This window comes from Tauraco erythrolophus, chromosome 4, assembly GCF_009769465.1.
Source record: "Tauraco erythrolophus isolate bTauEry1 chromosome 4, bTauEry1.pri, whole genome shotgun sequence".
Taxonomy (NCBI): Eukaryota; Metazoa; Chordata; class Aves; order Musophagiformes; family Musophagidae; genus Tauraco; species Tauraco erythrolophus.
Window position 1 is genome coordinate 33,736,403 of NC_141468.1, and position 16,095 is coordinate 33,752,497.

At 38.0% G+C, this 16,095-nt stretch overlaps 1 protein-coding gene across 35 annotated transcripts in view; it reads left to right on the top strand.

Annotated features, from left to right (window-relative positions):
* Nucleotides 1-15,892, top strand: part of NRCAM (neuronal cell adhesion molecule) — a 78,788-nt gene extending 62,896 nt beyond the window's left edge. For 30 of the 35 annotated variants that reach the window (XM_086609787.1, XM_086609800.1, XM_086609788.1 and 27 more), the window contains 3 exons: nucleotides 2,751-2,882; nucleotides 5,795-5,873; nucleotides 15,655-15,892. In XM_086609787.1, the coding sequence (XP_086465913.1) occupies nucleotides 2,751-2,882; nucleotides 5,795-5,873; nucleotides 15,655-15,892 (449 nt within the window). The other 5 variants (XM_086609805.1, XM_086609789.1, XM_086609819.1 and 2 more) reach the window with 3 other exon arrangements.
* The last annotated feature ends 203 nt before the right edge of the window (nucleotides 15,893-16,095 follow it).

Here is a 16,095-nt window from a genome sequence, read left to right on the forward strand (position 1 = left end):
TGCCACATTTTTTTCCTTCGACAAGCGTTCCTGTCGAGCCCCTTCATAGCGTGGGGTTTATCTTTTTGCGCATACCAGTACAGTGCATCGCTTTGGCTCCTGCATTAGCAGCTCACCAAGAGTAAATGTCGTTCTGCCTGGAGCAGATAATTTGCTTAGTGTGAGCAGGAAATGTGCCATTTGAAAAGTTGCACTGAGATCTAGAAACCCTTTCCTACTGGATATGCAATAAGTTAAAGAATACAGGAAGCTGCATAAGTAAGTTTTCATCTTTACTTTTTCCCATCTATCTTGCATATTTTTATGCATGAGTTGTTTTGCTTGATGCCGTTTCTTACTACATTTGAATGTTAAATGTGCTTTTGCATTTTGTCACAGTATGTATTATACAACCTTTAATGCCTTATTATGAATGCATATGTGGAAAACTCAATTTTAACCTTAACATGGAAACAAAATTTTATTTTAATTTGATTTTTAATTCAGAATAAGATTGCCTTTGTGATTTTTTTTTTAAGACTGCCACTTACATATATATATTTATATATGGTATATAAAGTATAAAGATATGTATATAAGCTATATATTTATATAAGATGTAGACATTTCTATGCAAAAATAGTTTAAAGTATTGTGCATATAAGAAAGAGTAAATTTCTAAAATAGCAGGAAGCATATTCTTTAACAAAGGCTGGGAGATCTCCAAATCGTAACTCTACAATAACCAGGCACATTAATTCATTGATCTATTTAAATGAAAATCAAGACATAACTTTTCCCATTAAGACCAAAAAGAGGCAGCAAAAAAAGAAAAGTTAATTTTAGCCTAATACTTCTAAAATGGAATACACATTGGTCTTCTGTGTGGAATGGAGGGTAGATACTGTCTCTAGACATCAGAGATACTTTGAGTTTTCATACAGTCCATGGAAAACCCACAGGAATCTGGGACCATTAAGAGCTGATGTTTCCAAGCGAGCTGTCTCAGCCTCTGTCTTGACTAGTAAATAACATTGAGACAGGGGCTTGAATCCTGAGCTGTAATGGAATATTGTTACATTTTGTTGTTAGCAGGCTTGCCAGCCCACTGCAGTCTCTTGTCAGCTGGCTCTCTGCCAAGCAAGGCTCAGGTATTCTTCAAGGGACAGCACCAGCACAGGATTGTTCCCAGATGTCATCCAACATGTTTTGTAAGGAGGAGAGTTTATGCTATATCACTTGGAATTGTGGCTAGAAAACAGTCCATAATGCTCCATTGAAAATACGGTCTGTCCGATGTGTCTTTATGAGCCTTCCCTTAAAAGCATATCTTCTCTGGAGACATGGAAATCTTTACGGGGCTCTGGGACTTTCACATTTCTGTGTGTAAAGCTATTCATGCGTTGTGTCCTCTACTTCAGGGGAAGCAAGTCTAGGTCCTTCCCTACTCACAGCATCCGTCCATCACACATCTACTCACAGCATCAGAGACTGACTGAAGGTCTCAAATATAATCTGTTCCTAGTGCAAAGTGTCTACTGACCTGAAATCTGAAGTCCTATTGATCCTTACTAAAATCCTGGGTAATGTACTGGCTGTGAATAATCTGATACCTTATCTTATGAAGAAACAACAACTGCTGAACTGAGTTATGCATAGGAAGTGTTTTGCATGACACTTTCCTTACTGGTGTGGGAGGATGATCTTTGTCTCTGTTTCCCAAATAGAGAGAGGTCTATTGGGCAACTCTTCATAGAGTTTCAAACTCTTGGGTTTAGGGGCTGGAGGAGAAGGTGAAGAATGAATGAGATAGGTTTGGATGGATCTACATCTTTCTCCACTTCATGTCTTCTCCTGTCTGTAGCACACATCCCTAACTCCTCTCATACTTCCCACTTTCTCCCAACAGCAAATCCTAAGGCCAGTTGCTTGTAGTGTGTTTCCAAACAGGGGAGTAGAAAATAAGCTTCACCAGGAAAATCCTCCTACTATATTGGAGACCAGTAGGAGGGACCCAGCCCCCAGCCCGCACAGATAATTCCTGTCCTTATTAGTGACTGTAGTGCTTCCTGTATAGTTTACTTATCGTTTACATTATCTTCCAGCTAGAGTCAGCATTTGGAGAGAAACAGCGCCAAGGAAAGGCTTCCCAATCGCATTGTGTTAAGTCCTCACTAATGCTAAATCACGGCAATCGTGATAAGTTGTAGGATGAGGTACGGGTTTGAGGAGAGGAAGAAAACATGATGCTTAATAAGGCTTTAAAGGATGCTTCATTGTTGATCTTTAGTTGAAATTGAATGTTAGGGCCTTGAATGTCCAATTTGTTTCCCCATTTCAGACTGATGGGAGTGCATTAGCTAATGACTATTGGCTTTTTATTAATTTTGAGTACGCAATCGACGTGTTTATGTGAGTTATAATTTGCAATTTCATTTCAGTAGTTTAATTAATGTAGAATGGTTGAGAATAGTTTTGAGGTTTGTGGAAAGCAATGTAGTATGTGCACAGATTTTGCAAAATAGTTGCTAAGCTGAAATGTTGGCAGAATTCTTATATACTCAAAAGTAAGTTCTATGCACATGCACTTGGAAACATTTCGAATAATGACAATATTCACAAAATACAGTGTCACTGTTTTTCTTAATAGTAACTTTCACAGCAAATGTTATTCCTTAATTAACGAACAATGTATACTGGCTATTACTTATCTGAAATAGCATAGCATTTAAATGCAGCAAAACATCTAATTTTTCTTCTTTATTCTCCAGCAATGGCAAGTCGGCAGGTAGACATCGCTACTCAAGGATGGTTCATTGGTCTTATGTGTGCTGTTGCTCTTCTGATCTTGATTTTACTGATTGTTTGCTTCATAAGGAGGAATAAGGGTGGCAAATATCCAGGTATGACATATAACAATGAGAATAAAAATCATCTACTGGTAATCCATTAAGACAGATCTCAGGTTTACTGGAGAAATTACATTTGCTGCTGGTTTACATTTATGTTATGTGTATGGTAAATCAGTCTTACCATTTGGTAGGCTTGTCAGGAGCAATCTGCCTCTTGGTAGAAAACCTCAATTCATTTAAGCATAGGAAAAGTATCTGCTTCATTCCTGGAGGGTCATATTGCTACATTACCTCTCTAGAGAGATTTGAGCTTTGTTTGACATACTTGATCCTCCTTCATTTAGTCTTCATTTTTTCTTCTATAAGTTTTTTCTTTATAACATTTTTTCTTTTTAGGTTTTTATTATTATTATTGTTATTATTAGGCCCAGGAGTGGCCAAGTATATTTTATAATTTGTAATTAAAAATTGCAACTATGTGCGTCTTCTATAAAAACTCTTATTGCTCTGGGTGTACATATTATAAAAGGCATATATGTATCTTACATATATCTTTCCCAGTCTTATAGTTATGTTTATGTAGTAGTTCCATAGCCTAAAGCTCTCTTGAAAAGGATAGTGACAACCAGTTTGCATGGTACTGCCTGACAGGATCTCAGAGCAGCTGTTGAGGTGTGAGTGGATATGAATGAACTTCAAGTGGGCATCAAAGGATAATTTGATTTTTCTTTTTCCTCTCCCAGCTACAGTAGAAGGTACAATTGCTAAGTTTCATGTGAAATTTTGATTTAATGAAAAAATTCTGTTCTATATTACAGACTCTAAAGGTTTGGAAATTCTATAAATATCCAGACTCTAGAATGCTTATTTAAAGTCAGCTCAAATTTCTTGAAGTTCATATTGTTAATTTGGACATGAAAAAAGATGGCTGCACTTACAAAAGCACAAAAAAAAAAAAAATCCATACTGTGTTTTCATTTCTCCCGCTTGTTTTGGCCAGTGCACTTCTGCAAACTAGTGTCAGTGAACACTAAAAACTTTTCCTCTTCTTAGGCAAATCTTTTATAGCTGAACTCAGCATAGCAGGTTATTTTTACAAAAAGATGAAATCACCTTATTAAGTACAAGAATTTGTCCAGTCTAACTGTTTAATTGCTTTATGGAGGGAGCAAAGATTTGTAGTGACAGCAACAATTATGTCAGAGAAACTTCTGTCTCAACTGCCTATGCCCATCAAGAAAAGAGAGACGATTAAGGAACACAGTGTGATGTAGAGTTGAATGACAGACTGGTCATCTTAGGTTTTTTGCTAATATTTGGATTTTTTTAAGTGAAAATGAGATTACAGAGGATATAGGAAAAGTGACTCTTAGAGGAGAGAATTAGGAAAAGAGAAGGGAAATCAGGAGAATGAAACAAGTGAAGTGATGAAACTGAAAAGAGTACGGAGGACTTGGAATGAGCCACCACATAGAAGGAGGGTAAAATATAGTTTGAGTAAAAGCGTAGAAGGCAGTTGGATGCTAAGGTTGTCATTACGTTGTGGAGATCCTTGCTATGCCCTTCTTTTCTCTGCTTCTACAGAATTACTACATGTAAGGTATTAATTTTTTTACGCACACACACATGTGCGTATATAGACACATACATAAAAGTAGTCCTTGAATATATGTAAGATTTCCCGATTCAGTATGAACTCTTGCTTATAGAGGTGACTCTAGAGCTAATTGTATTTCTTGTGTCGTTGCAAGTTCTGTTTTTACAGATATTCTGTTCCATAGATAGTAACAAATGCCAAGCACAAAGCTATTAACTCTTTTTTGTTGTAATTTTAGCATGTCATCTTGAGACTGCCTATGGTTTGAAAAAAGTAATAAATTATTTCAGTATGAAATTATAGCAGCCAGAAAACATTTCAAGGTGTTATGCAGTATGGTAATTATAGACTTAAAAAATATTGTCAGGAATGATTCATATCATCTTAAATATCAGCATATAAACTAATAATGTACAAATCGGGTGTGGAAATTACTAGAGTAAAAGATAAGAGATTCTATATCGACTTATATAACTGCATCTGCCAAACAAGGGAAAGATTTGAGTAGCAGCCAGAAAAACAGAAATGAAAAGGCAAAGGGAAGAACCATAAAGATAATTCTAGAAGTCAGTATATTATTTTACTCTGTCAACAGCCTTAACTTATAGAAATATATGTCTTCCATAAACATCTGTCTTCTCAGGTGCTAGCAGGTTTCTCTGTCGAAGGATATAGTGCTACATAATTTTTTTTATGGGGACAAGTTACACACGTAGATTTTTTATTCCCACCAGTGAATAAAGATGTGCAAGAGATACAGTTGTGTTAAATTTAGCTTCCAGTGTAGGTGGTTTTGCTTTGCTTTTGATCGTGTTATGGAAAATAAGAAACGGACAGACCATTTTTTCCAATATTAATAATTCTTAAAGTACTATTTAAAATTTCCTGGAGTCTTAGTGCATGAAAAGAAAGCAGAAAGTGTACAAACTGACAGTGAACAGAAGTGAATCTGATTCAGTTTTATCAGTCAGTATAAGAGGAATATCAAGACAAAATACAGAGCATGGATAAGTAAAAGTAAATTATTCAGATTTCAACAAACAATGGTTCTATTAATAACGTAAGTAAAGGAAGTATTTTAGTAGGATTTTAAACAAAACTTTAGTGCTAGAGATGAAAGAAAGAAAAATTTTACTAATACAGAATAACATACAGTATTTTGTACTTGAATGAAAATAAAATTCTGTAACTAATTAGCAGATCTTTTCCTTCAAAAGAAGAAATGTAACAGCCTAAGGCCCCAGTTCAAAAAATTATTCTTATTCAAACCAAATTCCTGCCAAATGAGATGAGTTTGAGAAAATAATGTCTTAAGTTTTCTTGTCTTGCAGTTTCATGATAAAAATTACTATTTCAAATATTTTAGTGAAGGAAAAGGAGGATGCACATGCTGATCCAGAAATTCAACCTATGAAGGAAGATGATGGAACATTTGGTGAATACAGGTGAGCAACTGATGTGGTTTGCCATGTTTGCTGTTCATATCACACATGTTCTGTATATAATACCACATTTATTAATTCAAACTAACATTTTTTCCATGTTGACAAAGATTCTGTATCCTGTGTTGTATAGAGGTATAGATAGCAGTTCAACCACACCATCAGAAAAGAAATTAAACATCCAAGCTTAGAATAAGTCATTCACTAATGCAAGGTGGAATCCAGATTCAAACACAAATGTCTCAAAGTGAGGAATCTTTATTTACAAACAGATCTTTCAGGTAGTTAAAATACCAGATACAGTGTCCTTTCAGTCAGAGCACATTTAGCATTATGGTTTTGGAAAATACATTTCTAACTAAAGCCTAGTAAAGACAATGTTGGGTTACATTGACTGGGAAACAAATGCATTTGAAATGGCTGCCAGTACTAACACCTAATCCCATAACACGGAAGTGATGTTATACGCAGAGGTGAAGGAATGTCCTACAAGAAAAAACAAATCTCCCCTTCATGTATTTCAGCACAAGATCCATAGCAAACAGCTTCGAAACATGTAACACCTCTTATTCCTGACTCGCTTCGTTTATCGTAGATGTAGGCTAGCTGAATCTCCTGGCATTGCAAAAAGCATGCCTTGGCAAGTCTGTTCATATAACAATTATGAGTATAACTTATTAAATATGCTGCCTTTTATTTGTTTTTTTTTTCATTGGTACAGGAAATAATATTATTTTCTAATATGCCAATACCATTCTATTTTACATGGGTGTTATAATAGATTTTATAATGCATTCCTGTGTCAAAAGCATTGTAAAAGCCCTTTATTGTCTTGAAGATGTGACATTTACAACTGTTAGTAGGAAAATCAGTTTTTTAAAAAAGGATCTACTCTCTTGCCATAGCTTCTTCACATAAAGGAAATGTGCATCTTGATCTAACTGGACTAGAGTTACAGTTCCGAATGCCAGAGAGCAGTTTGTTTATTATTCCTTGATTTTTAAAGAATACGATACTCTGTTTTTAGGTTCATGAGTTCAGAACAGTATTTTATTACAGCATTAAATGCATATGGATTAATTAAATGCAGCTGATAAAAAGACAAGTGTGAAGCAATGTTTGGAAGCAGAGGTAAATAAGTACTGTGTAAGTTTTCCTAGGGAGTCCAGTTTGCATTCTCCTTTATTGCTCCTCAGTGTTTCGATACTTGGATCTTTCAGCAGCAGAAAATGACCTTCGTACAGAATTGTGCAAACGATGCGACCTCAACACATTTTCTCAGGCTAGAATAAGACTATTCGAGTCCGCTTTCATGTGGGACCTGCAGCAAGATTTGAATTTATGTTTCGATACTTAAGCGGCTTGAGTTAATCTGTGGAAGCATCTAGTGCTTTATTAAATTATTTTATAATGCAATTATCCACCTCATGTCTGCTGGTTGTGGACTGGTGCATACCAAGCTTTGAGACTTGTTCACCTGAAAGAGCTCATCCTATTTACAATGCAAAAACTCCTTTCTAAAACATGTTTTTGTGTAATTAGTCTATATTGGGCTTTCCTCCGTTCTTTCCTTAGAGACAGGGCAGCAGCAGCAACCAGTCAGATTACAGAAGATATCCTGGTACTCTCTCTGCAGCCCAGCATCACTCCAGTCACTCAGTTCCCATTTTGTCTGTCATGATGCAGTGCTTCTTTGAGGAAAAAGGGTATAGAGGGTTTCCCTTGGAAAAAAAAAAAAAAAGAAGTAATTTTTGAAAGATCTAGGAATTCGAGTATTTTGAACTTTTTTCACTTCAGGTCCATGTCTGCTTGGACAGGAAAGAAACTGGACAAGGAAAAGAAAAGAAAAGGTAGCTGTGCCAATTCTCCTGAAGCAGACCCTGTCTTTACCAAAGCAAAATCTGTGAGATCTGACAGATCCAGCTTCTTCAGAAGGTCAGGGGATCAATACGCCAGCACCAGATCAGAGACCTCCTACACCAGGAGGAGAGCTAGGCAGTCTTCAGAGCTTACAAGGGTTAGTTCTGTCTCTGCTTCCCTCTGCCAAGAGGAAAAGCGGTCAGATGAATGGAAGTACAGGCATGGCTCTAGACATCATGCTTCTGAGCAACAGGTAATGGAGTCGGAGGAGGGCTCAGATTCTCAGGCAGGACAGCCATCCCCTTTCCAGCAACCCCTCAGCTGCAACTCAATTCATGGATCACTGGCAAGGCAGCATTCTTCTCTCCAGCACTGGTTCAGCCAGACCCCAGACTACAGCTCAGATTCAGAAGACACTCAGAGCTCCTACCGCAGGAAGGTAAGACCTTCTACTACTACTCACTTCTCTGAATCTGAAAAGAATTCATTAATGAAATCTGTCATTTTGCCTGAGCTAGCTACTGTCTTAAAGGACGCTTTGACAGCAGCCAAACAAAGTATAACTTCTGTGGCACAAGCTAGGTCCCATTCAGTAAAACATCCCAGGGTACCAGTTACAGAAGTTCGGGTGGTTCCTCTAGAAGCAAGCGGGAGCAGTTCCCAAACTTTTGAGTCTGACCATACGGACAGTTTAAAAGATCAAACAGCTTCTGGGAAGGAGAAGTCTGAGGCTGACAAGGCATTGGAGGTTGAGTCATCACCTGAAGATGGGGAGGTTTCATCTGAATCCCCTACAGAAGAGCAAGATGGACCAGATCCTCTGCGTAAGTTTGACATGAAGAATCAGAATTATCTGTTCAAGCACATAAAGAGAGTGTTAATGCTAAAATATTCCAAATCTGAATGTGCTTCAGAAGAACTGCTTATCCCCTCTGAAGAAGGCAAGGCAGATAATGCACTTCCTATCCATTCAGCAGTGGAGGATCTTGTCTGTAGGATTTGGGGTAATCCTGAGGCAAAGCATGAAGCCCCGGCAGTCCTACATAAGCTCTATCCTCTTCCAGTGGATAAAGCTGCTTTGTGGGGGACCTTGCCTCAGGTAGACAGGGCATTGGTTACTGGTAATTCTGTACCATCAGTGCCTGCTAATGTGGATGCTCTCCCTAAAGATTCTACTGATAGAAAGGTTGAGGAAGCAATTAAAAAGTCTTTCAAGCTTGTTGCAGCCCAGCTTGGAGTATCTATCTACTGCACTTATGCTTCTAGAGCGTTACTAATATGGTTGGAGGAAGAACGAGCCCGATTCAAAAAGAAATGGGTCCCATCTGGTGCCTGGCAGAAGAAACACAGGCTGTGTAAAATTGCAGCTGATTTTATCCATGACGCAGCTGAGGATTCTCTCAGACTCACCGTTAAAAATATGGCATGCCTCACGGTAGCCTGGAGAGCTATATGGCTACGTCCTTGGACCTCGTCGCTAGATCTAAAATGCAAACTGCTGTCTTTACCCTACACAGGTGGCAATCTATTTGGTGAATCCTTGGTTCAGATCCTGAAGGATTTCCCAGAACAGAAACACTCCTTACGTCAGCTGAAAAAAAAGAGTTCTGTTGGAAGCTCTTCGTTTTGTTATCCTCACAAGTGTCTGAGCTCCTTTCGTTCTCCTCCGAAGTTTAAAGGAGGGAAGGGAAAGTATAAGGTTTCACAGTCATTTCATGCCAAGTATGAAAGGACATCTCACTTTCAGGGAGACACCTGGCCATCAAGAGGAACTTTCTAAGAACATAGACTCACTTCCTCCTCGCTCAGGAACTGGGCAGAGTGAAAGACTTGGAAATGTATACTGAATAGACTTCAGTATTTCTGGACAAGTAAAGCCCAATGCTTAGAAAATTAGTTGTTTCAAAATAAGATTTAAATTATTAAATTACTTAAATCTTAATGACTAATTAAGATATTCTGGAGAAGTCATAGCTCTCAATCGTAGGGGAGGTTTTTGTTGCATTCGATTTCTAGGCTCCGCAGCATTCCTGAGAAGGCTCGGACTCGTTGTAAGTTTTGCACGCTTTAACTTCATCTAAGAGCACACTTTCTGCAGAACCAGCCAACATCGGATTTCCCCGCCGTATCGATCTAACGAAGGAAATAATGCTCTAGGAAACGCGGGTGTTTCGGGAACCACAGAACGGCTGGCTGCACTCTGTTCCTGTGACGGGAGGCGTACCCGCGCTTTTACATAATAAGGGAAAACAGTGCCTCTAGCAAACTGCACTACAGGCTGGTGGTTTCCTGAGTTGTAGAAGACTGAGATAGTAAACTGTGGACAGTTAATGCTTACACCAAGAAACTGCAAGAAATACAAGCAGTACCACAGATGTACGTTTATTTAAAGACTATCTAGAGCTCCTGTTCAGGTCAGTGTAGGTGTATAAATCAGCCTAAATTTCCATCCTGGGCCCTAAATCAAGAGAAATGAAGAAGCTATGGCATCTACAGACCTGTGGGTTCATGGGTAGGGAGAGACTGCAAGCATGCATTTCTTACTGAACTTCACAGGAAGTATGGACATCTGGCATCTCACTGCAGTTTGCAAAATCTTCTTAGGAAGATCGAACAGGACAACGCAACTGTAGTAGTAGGACTGTTAGTGTGGTAACACAGGATGTTTGCACATTTTATTGAATTATTCTGCCTCCCTTCTTCAACATTTTGACACTTTTTACTAGAAATTCTTGGATATAACGTGAGACTTTCTGGAAATGCTTGGTGGAGAGTTCTGATATTGCTGGGGAATCTATTACTCTTCCTTCTCGTTCTGGATTGATTAACAGTGAGAGTATAGTTTGTAACTACAGTAGTATTTTTTTCTCTTGTAGTTATTCAAGTTTTATTGCAGCTTAGGTGTGTTTCCAGGGGGACCTAGCAATGATTTGTGCCTCAGCACTGTAATTCTAAGCTTGGTCTCTTCTAGCACAAGAGATGATGTCAATGAACTGCCTGAAGAATTCTTGTCTCTGAATAGTCTGACTGGATTTGGCAGTCGTCTTATCGTGTCCTCATTTAAGCACACATGCTTTCTTTGACGGTTCTTATTTTAATTCTTGAACATCTGTGTCACTACTTTTTAAATCAGTGCTTTTAAATTTTCCACTAGAAATAGCAAAGGTGGAAAGTTTGATTGAATTTCTCTCAAGGAGATTTTTCTTTAAAATTTCCACTAGGAGCAAGTCAGGTTCTTTGGCTAACAACAATTTTTTCAACGCATTGCCATTTAAAGACAGGGCTTAATCTCCCAGTTTTTCCAGCTTCTGCCAGGATTGAAGATTGAGTGTTACAGAGATACTAAAGAAAAACTACCTGGGAAAACTAATACAGGTGTGCTTACGTCTTAGCTAGATTAGAAATGGTAAAATATTTTGAAGTCTGGATTGATACAGGTGCCAAGGTTTATAGGGAAAGCATTCTTCATCGGCACAGTCCTGTCAATTTAGGAGCGTGAGCAGAAACCTGTTAGGTATTGGGGCAGAGGTTCTCCTGGAGCGTGCAGGGAATCCATAGCTTAAAGCACATCTGTGGCTTCACACGACTGCTTATACTCAAACATCTCTGGGCTGTTGACCTGAGGGCACAGAAAAAGAAATTTACTGCCAACAGTTTTCATCTTCTGCATCCTCTTTCTGCGTCCAATAGCCCAGAACACTTAACCCATGTTGTTTGTTTTATGTTGCCTTTCGTCTGGAAGTTGTGTTACGAGGAAAAGGAGTATCTTGCTAACCATATATTGAGTCTTTCCGCATGTGCATGAATGTGGCAAAGTTTAGCGAGAACTAGTTGCCTGCTGGACTGCAGAGGCATCGTAAAACTGTCCTCCCCATTCTGACTGGTTGCTGCATGTGCCCATATCTAAGGAAGAAAAATTGAAAAGCTGAAAGAAGAAAGGAGATTTCAAGGTACATATTTCTTACAATAACTGATGAGCTTGTGAAATGGAAGTACTTTTTTAAAAAAAAGAAGTTTGTACTTTGCACTTACACATGTTATTGTCACCTCCGTACTTCTTGTGTCTCTTAATTATTAGCTGCAAGTTTGATAGGTATTTCATTAAACTAAGAAGAAAAAGAAACATGTATTCATATATTAGCAATCATTCATGGAAAATATTTAAATCATGCTTTAATATTAAAAACTTTCTTACTAAAAGGGCAAGAAATACGTGTGATTACTCTGTAATCAGTACTTATCAAAATGACTGGTACATGTCAGTCTTCATTGAGAAAGTTTTGTTCTTAAAAAGCGACTAGAATGGTCTTTATTTGTAAGACAACAAATAGCAAAAGTGTCACTACACTTAGCTTTCCTACCTGTCTGATCCACATATAGAATTTATACCTATTCTTACTTCTCGTTTCGTTCCTTCCCTTCCCGGTACTTCTTGTCTCCCTGTTAATTGTATGCACTGCACACATGACGCTTTTCAAAAACATCTTCAGTTTTCCACTCGATTTTAGTCAACTCAATTTACACTCTGTGTTTTTATTTCACGATACTACACCAGGTAAGTATAAAAGTCAGCAAGCAAAACTGCAAACAAAAACTAAAAGAAATTATGATCTATCCTGTTGCATTTTGAAATAGTTTTACAAACAATCGTAAGCAAGATGAGCAAATCTTGCCGATACTGTATCAAAATATATGGCCTTAACATGTTTTTGCAATATAATATTATATATTCTATATCCTAAAGTGTTCTATAGCTCTTTGGGCATCCATATTCGTAGTGCAATTCAGCAGCTTTTGCAGTTTTCTTGGCAGCAAAGAGAAAATACATTCATTTCCCTCCGTTTGGCACCCCCCAGGATTACAAAAGTGCCGTCCAAAACACAGATGTCTTAATTTTTTTTTCTCTCTCCTGCTTGTTTTGCTTTTTATTGCGGAGTTCCTTCCCCTCCGCCCCAAACATTGTATTATCTATTACAAGAGTCATAATCAAGTTTGATAAAGAATAAATGATACCATGGCATATATTTCCTTTTCTTGAACAAGGAGTAGAAAGCACCCTGGATAATCCCACATCTTTTTTGCACTGCCAGAGTCTTGGCAGAACTTCTTTCTGGACTTGTACAGCGCAAAAAGGGAGGGAATCTCCAATTCAGATTTGATTTTTGCATCTGCTGTAATGGTGCTCTTACACCAGCACCCACCTCTGTGTAGGTACACTCCTGGGTAAACCTGCAGGTTTGTTTGGTTTTAATTATGCAGATAGTAGAATCTGCATCCTTCCTAAGATACAGAAAAATCACAGACACAATGCAACCAGCTGTGCAAGTCTTTCTTCATTGTTCACCTTATAAATAAACTTTGTTTTCAAAAATGCAAACACAAAAACCCTAAGAGCAGAAGTTCCTGTACCCGGATTTATCTAAATTATAAATGAAAACCGAGCTTTATATTGGATTAAACACAAAAATGTGGATTTTTTTCATACAGTGATGGTATATTATTTATTTAGTGTATATTCCAGCCTAGTGAATTACACTGGATAGAGTCACGTTTCAGAATATTTGCACAGAGTTTCTTGACCAGTTGGAATGTGGTACAAAGGCAATTTATTTTCATTCCTACGTATTATGGTGTTAGCAATTAAGAAGCTGCTCATCTAAAATCAAACAGCAAACTACGTGTGCAGTGTTCCTTTAGTAAACGCTGTTACCCAGAAAGCACTAAACACTGCAGGTCGTTCTTCCTGGGGAGCAGCAGAAGCTGGTACTACTTCAAAGTGAGGGTCTGATCTTCATTGGGATGGTGTAACCTATTACAGTGACTCTGATGCCCTCTGGTGAGGGCAATGGAGGAACTGCATTGCGTGTCATTCTCAAATACCGAATTCTCACTTCCACCTTCTAAATACAGGGTCCTTCCAGAATGAACGCTCTTCAGTCCTGTCCTGGTAATCCCCCTGTGTGTGCAGCGTTTATGATAGCCATCTGCACTTTGCTGCTGGATGCTTGACATTTCGGAGTCAATCTTTTAAATGTTACTAGCCTATACTTTGCGATTTCACTGAGCACAGAAGATCAGGGATATGATGTTTCTCCTCATGCCATGTACACAGCAATAATTAAAACCAAGTCGAGACTGATACAGTCAAGTTTAGAGTTTTTCCTTTGTGTGTTTTAAACTTGAAGGTTTTCTTACATATGCATAAGAGAGATATTCCTACCACTTCCTTCTTGTGTATGCATAGAAGAATAAAATCTCTGGTATGCTTTTTCTGTAAGTATATGCATATTAGAGGTGTACTTATTTTAGACTATGATAAGTTGGAGTCTTCAAAAAAAAGGTAATTAGATGAGGAGAAGCAGTTTGCTGGAAAATTGACGTAATAGTTTTCTAGCAATAGTGAAATGTTTCTCAATGGGGACATTTGTTAGCTACCAGTATAATCTGTGGGACCGTCTGTGTGCTATATATATGGTTTCTCTGGGTGTTCAAAGATATTCATTAGAAAAAACCAGAAAATATAATTATTGGAAGAACTAAGGTATTTGTTTTTAGGAATTACACAGTTAAAATAATTTGCTGGATATGTATTCAGCCTAATATTGTGGATATTGTAAACACATTTTTATTTCCTTGATATTCTAGATGTGTTTGTTTATATTTTCCAGAAGCTGGGAGTCTTTAAATAAAATATAAACAAAAAAACAAACTCCAAACCCACTTACTTTTTTGTACCCTACATGCAAATAAAGTCCCATGTTCTGTTTAGGACAAGGTAAATAATTGCACCCAAAAGCGAGGCTGGCAATAGTGGTTTCTAATTGGGAATGCTTTAGAGCTGCCACCTAAATCTTCATCTTGAAACTGAAGCGCAGCGTAAAGGATTCTGAAAAGAGCCCAACTACCTCTGTTTCATGAAATACAAGCTTACCACAGCTGCACGTTTATTTGGGGATGCTGATGGTGCTGCAGCTTTTTCACTGGCAAGGGAAAGCCCACAGTGCTTTGCTGGAGCAGTCTCTCCTCCCTGCCTTTCTTTCCTTTCCTCCAGATGACCATCATCATTGTCAGAACACGTGATCAGCTACGGATTAAGGATAAGGAGGTTGATCCAATAAGTAGTGACAAAAACTAAGCATGCTCTTAACTGTTCAAGCGTACCTACTGTGAGCTAAATTGTTGCTTTACCTGTATACAGTAAATGTTTTAGCAATTTTAAGAGCAAATTATTATTGATAAAATACTGATCACTATCAGGATATGGACTTTGCTTTTCTTCTTAGGCTATTTTCATTTGTTTCTTCTGCACCCTTTTAATGGAATATGTAGGTCTCTTGAAAGGTAAGGTTGAAAATTGCAAGTCTGGCCTGCATTATGTAACAAAATATTTGAAATGCAATACTTTTATTTTCTTTATACTAGTAAAGAAAATCAGTATATTTCATTTAACCAGATTCATTCTTCATTCATGTACAAGGGGTCAAAGAAATTAAGAAGTTTAACAGACTAACTTCACGACACATCATAAGCTTGTTACTTTGGAGAACAAATAAATTATTTTTTTTAATAACTTTACAACCCACTTTTTAATGCTCACAGTTGCGTGTAAATTGCTTCCAAGCCAAAGGCACAAGTCTTATCATTGAAGAGTCATGCACGATGTGGGGGGGAGGAAGAAAAGAAACCACAAACCCCCCTCCCTCCCTCCCTCCACTGAAGACATTCTCTGTTTAAACCATTCCTACACCATGTCTTCATGTCAGCTGCATCATATTGATCCGTCTCTACAATGTGATGTGGGTTTACTAAAGGATCATAGGGCTGCACACGTGCTTTTTAGAGACTCTGCATGCATGGCTAATTTTGTCTTCATGTATAATAATACATCAGTTAATTCCTTTCGTTTGTTTGCTTTTGTCTCCAGTGATGCAGAGGACCATAAACCTCTAAAAAAAGGAAGCCGGACACCTTCCGACAGAACTGTGAAAAAAGAGGACAGTGACGATAGCTTAGTTGACTATGGAGAAGGTGTAAACGGTCAGTTCAATGAGGATGGCTCCTTTATCGGACAGTATAGCGGTAAAAAAGAGAAAGAACCTGCCGAAGGAAACGAAAGCTCTGAGGCTCCTTCTCCTGTAAATGCCATGAATTCCTTTGTGTAACCACAGAACTTGATCCCCTCGTGTCTTCGGTTTGTTTAAAGCACTTGTACATCCTCCCTCTCGTACTATGAACATGCAGGTAACGGAGCTCCTCACCACAAGAGGTTTATGCTACGGGAATACGCAGGTCAATACAATTCTGCAGCCTAACGACACATTAAGTGGTATGTTAGTATGAATCGAAATACGAAATTCAGATTTTG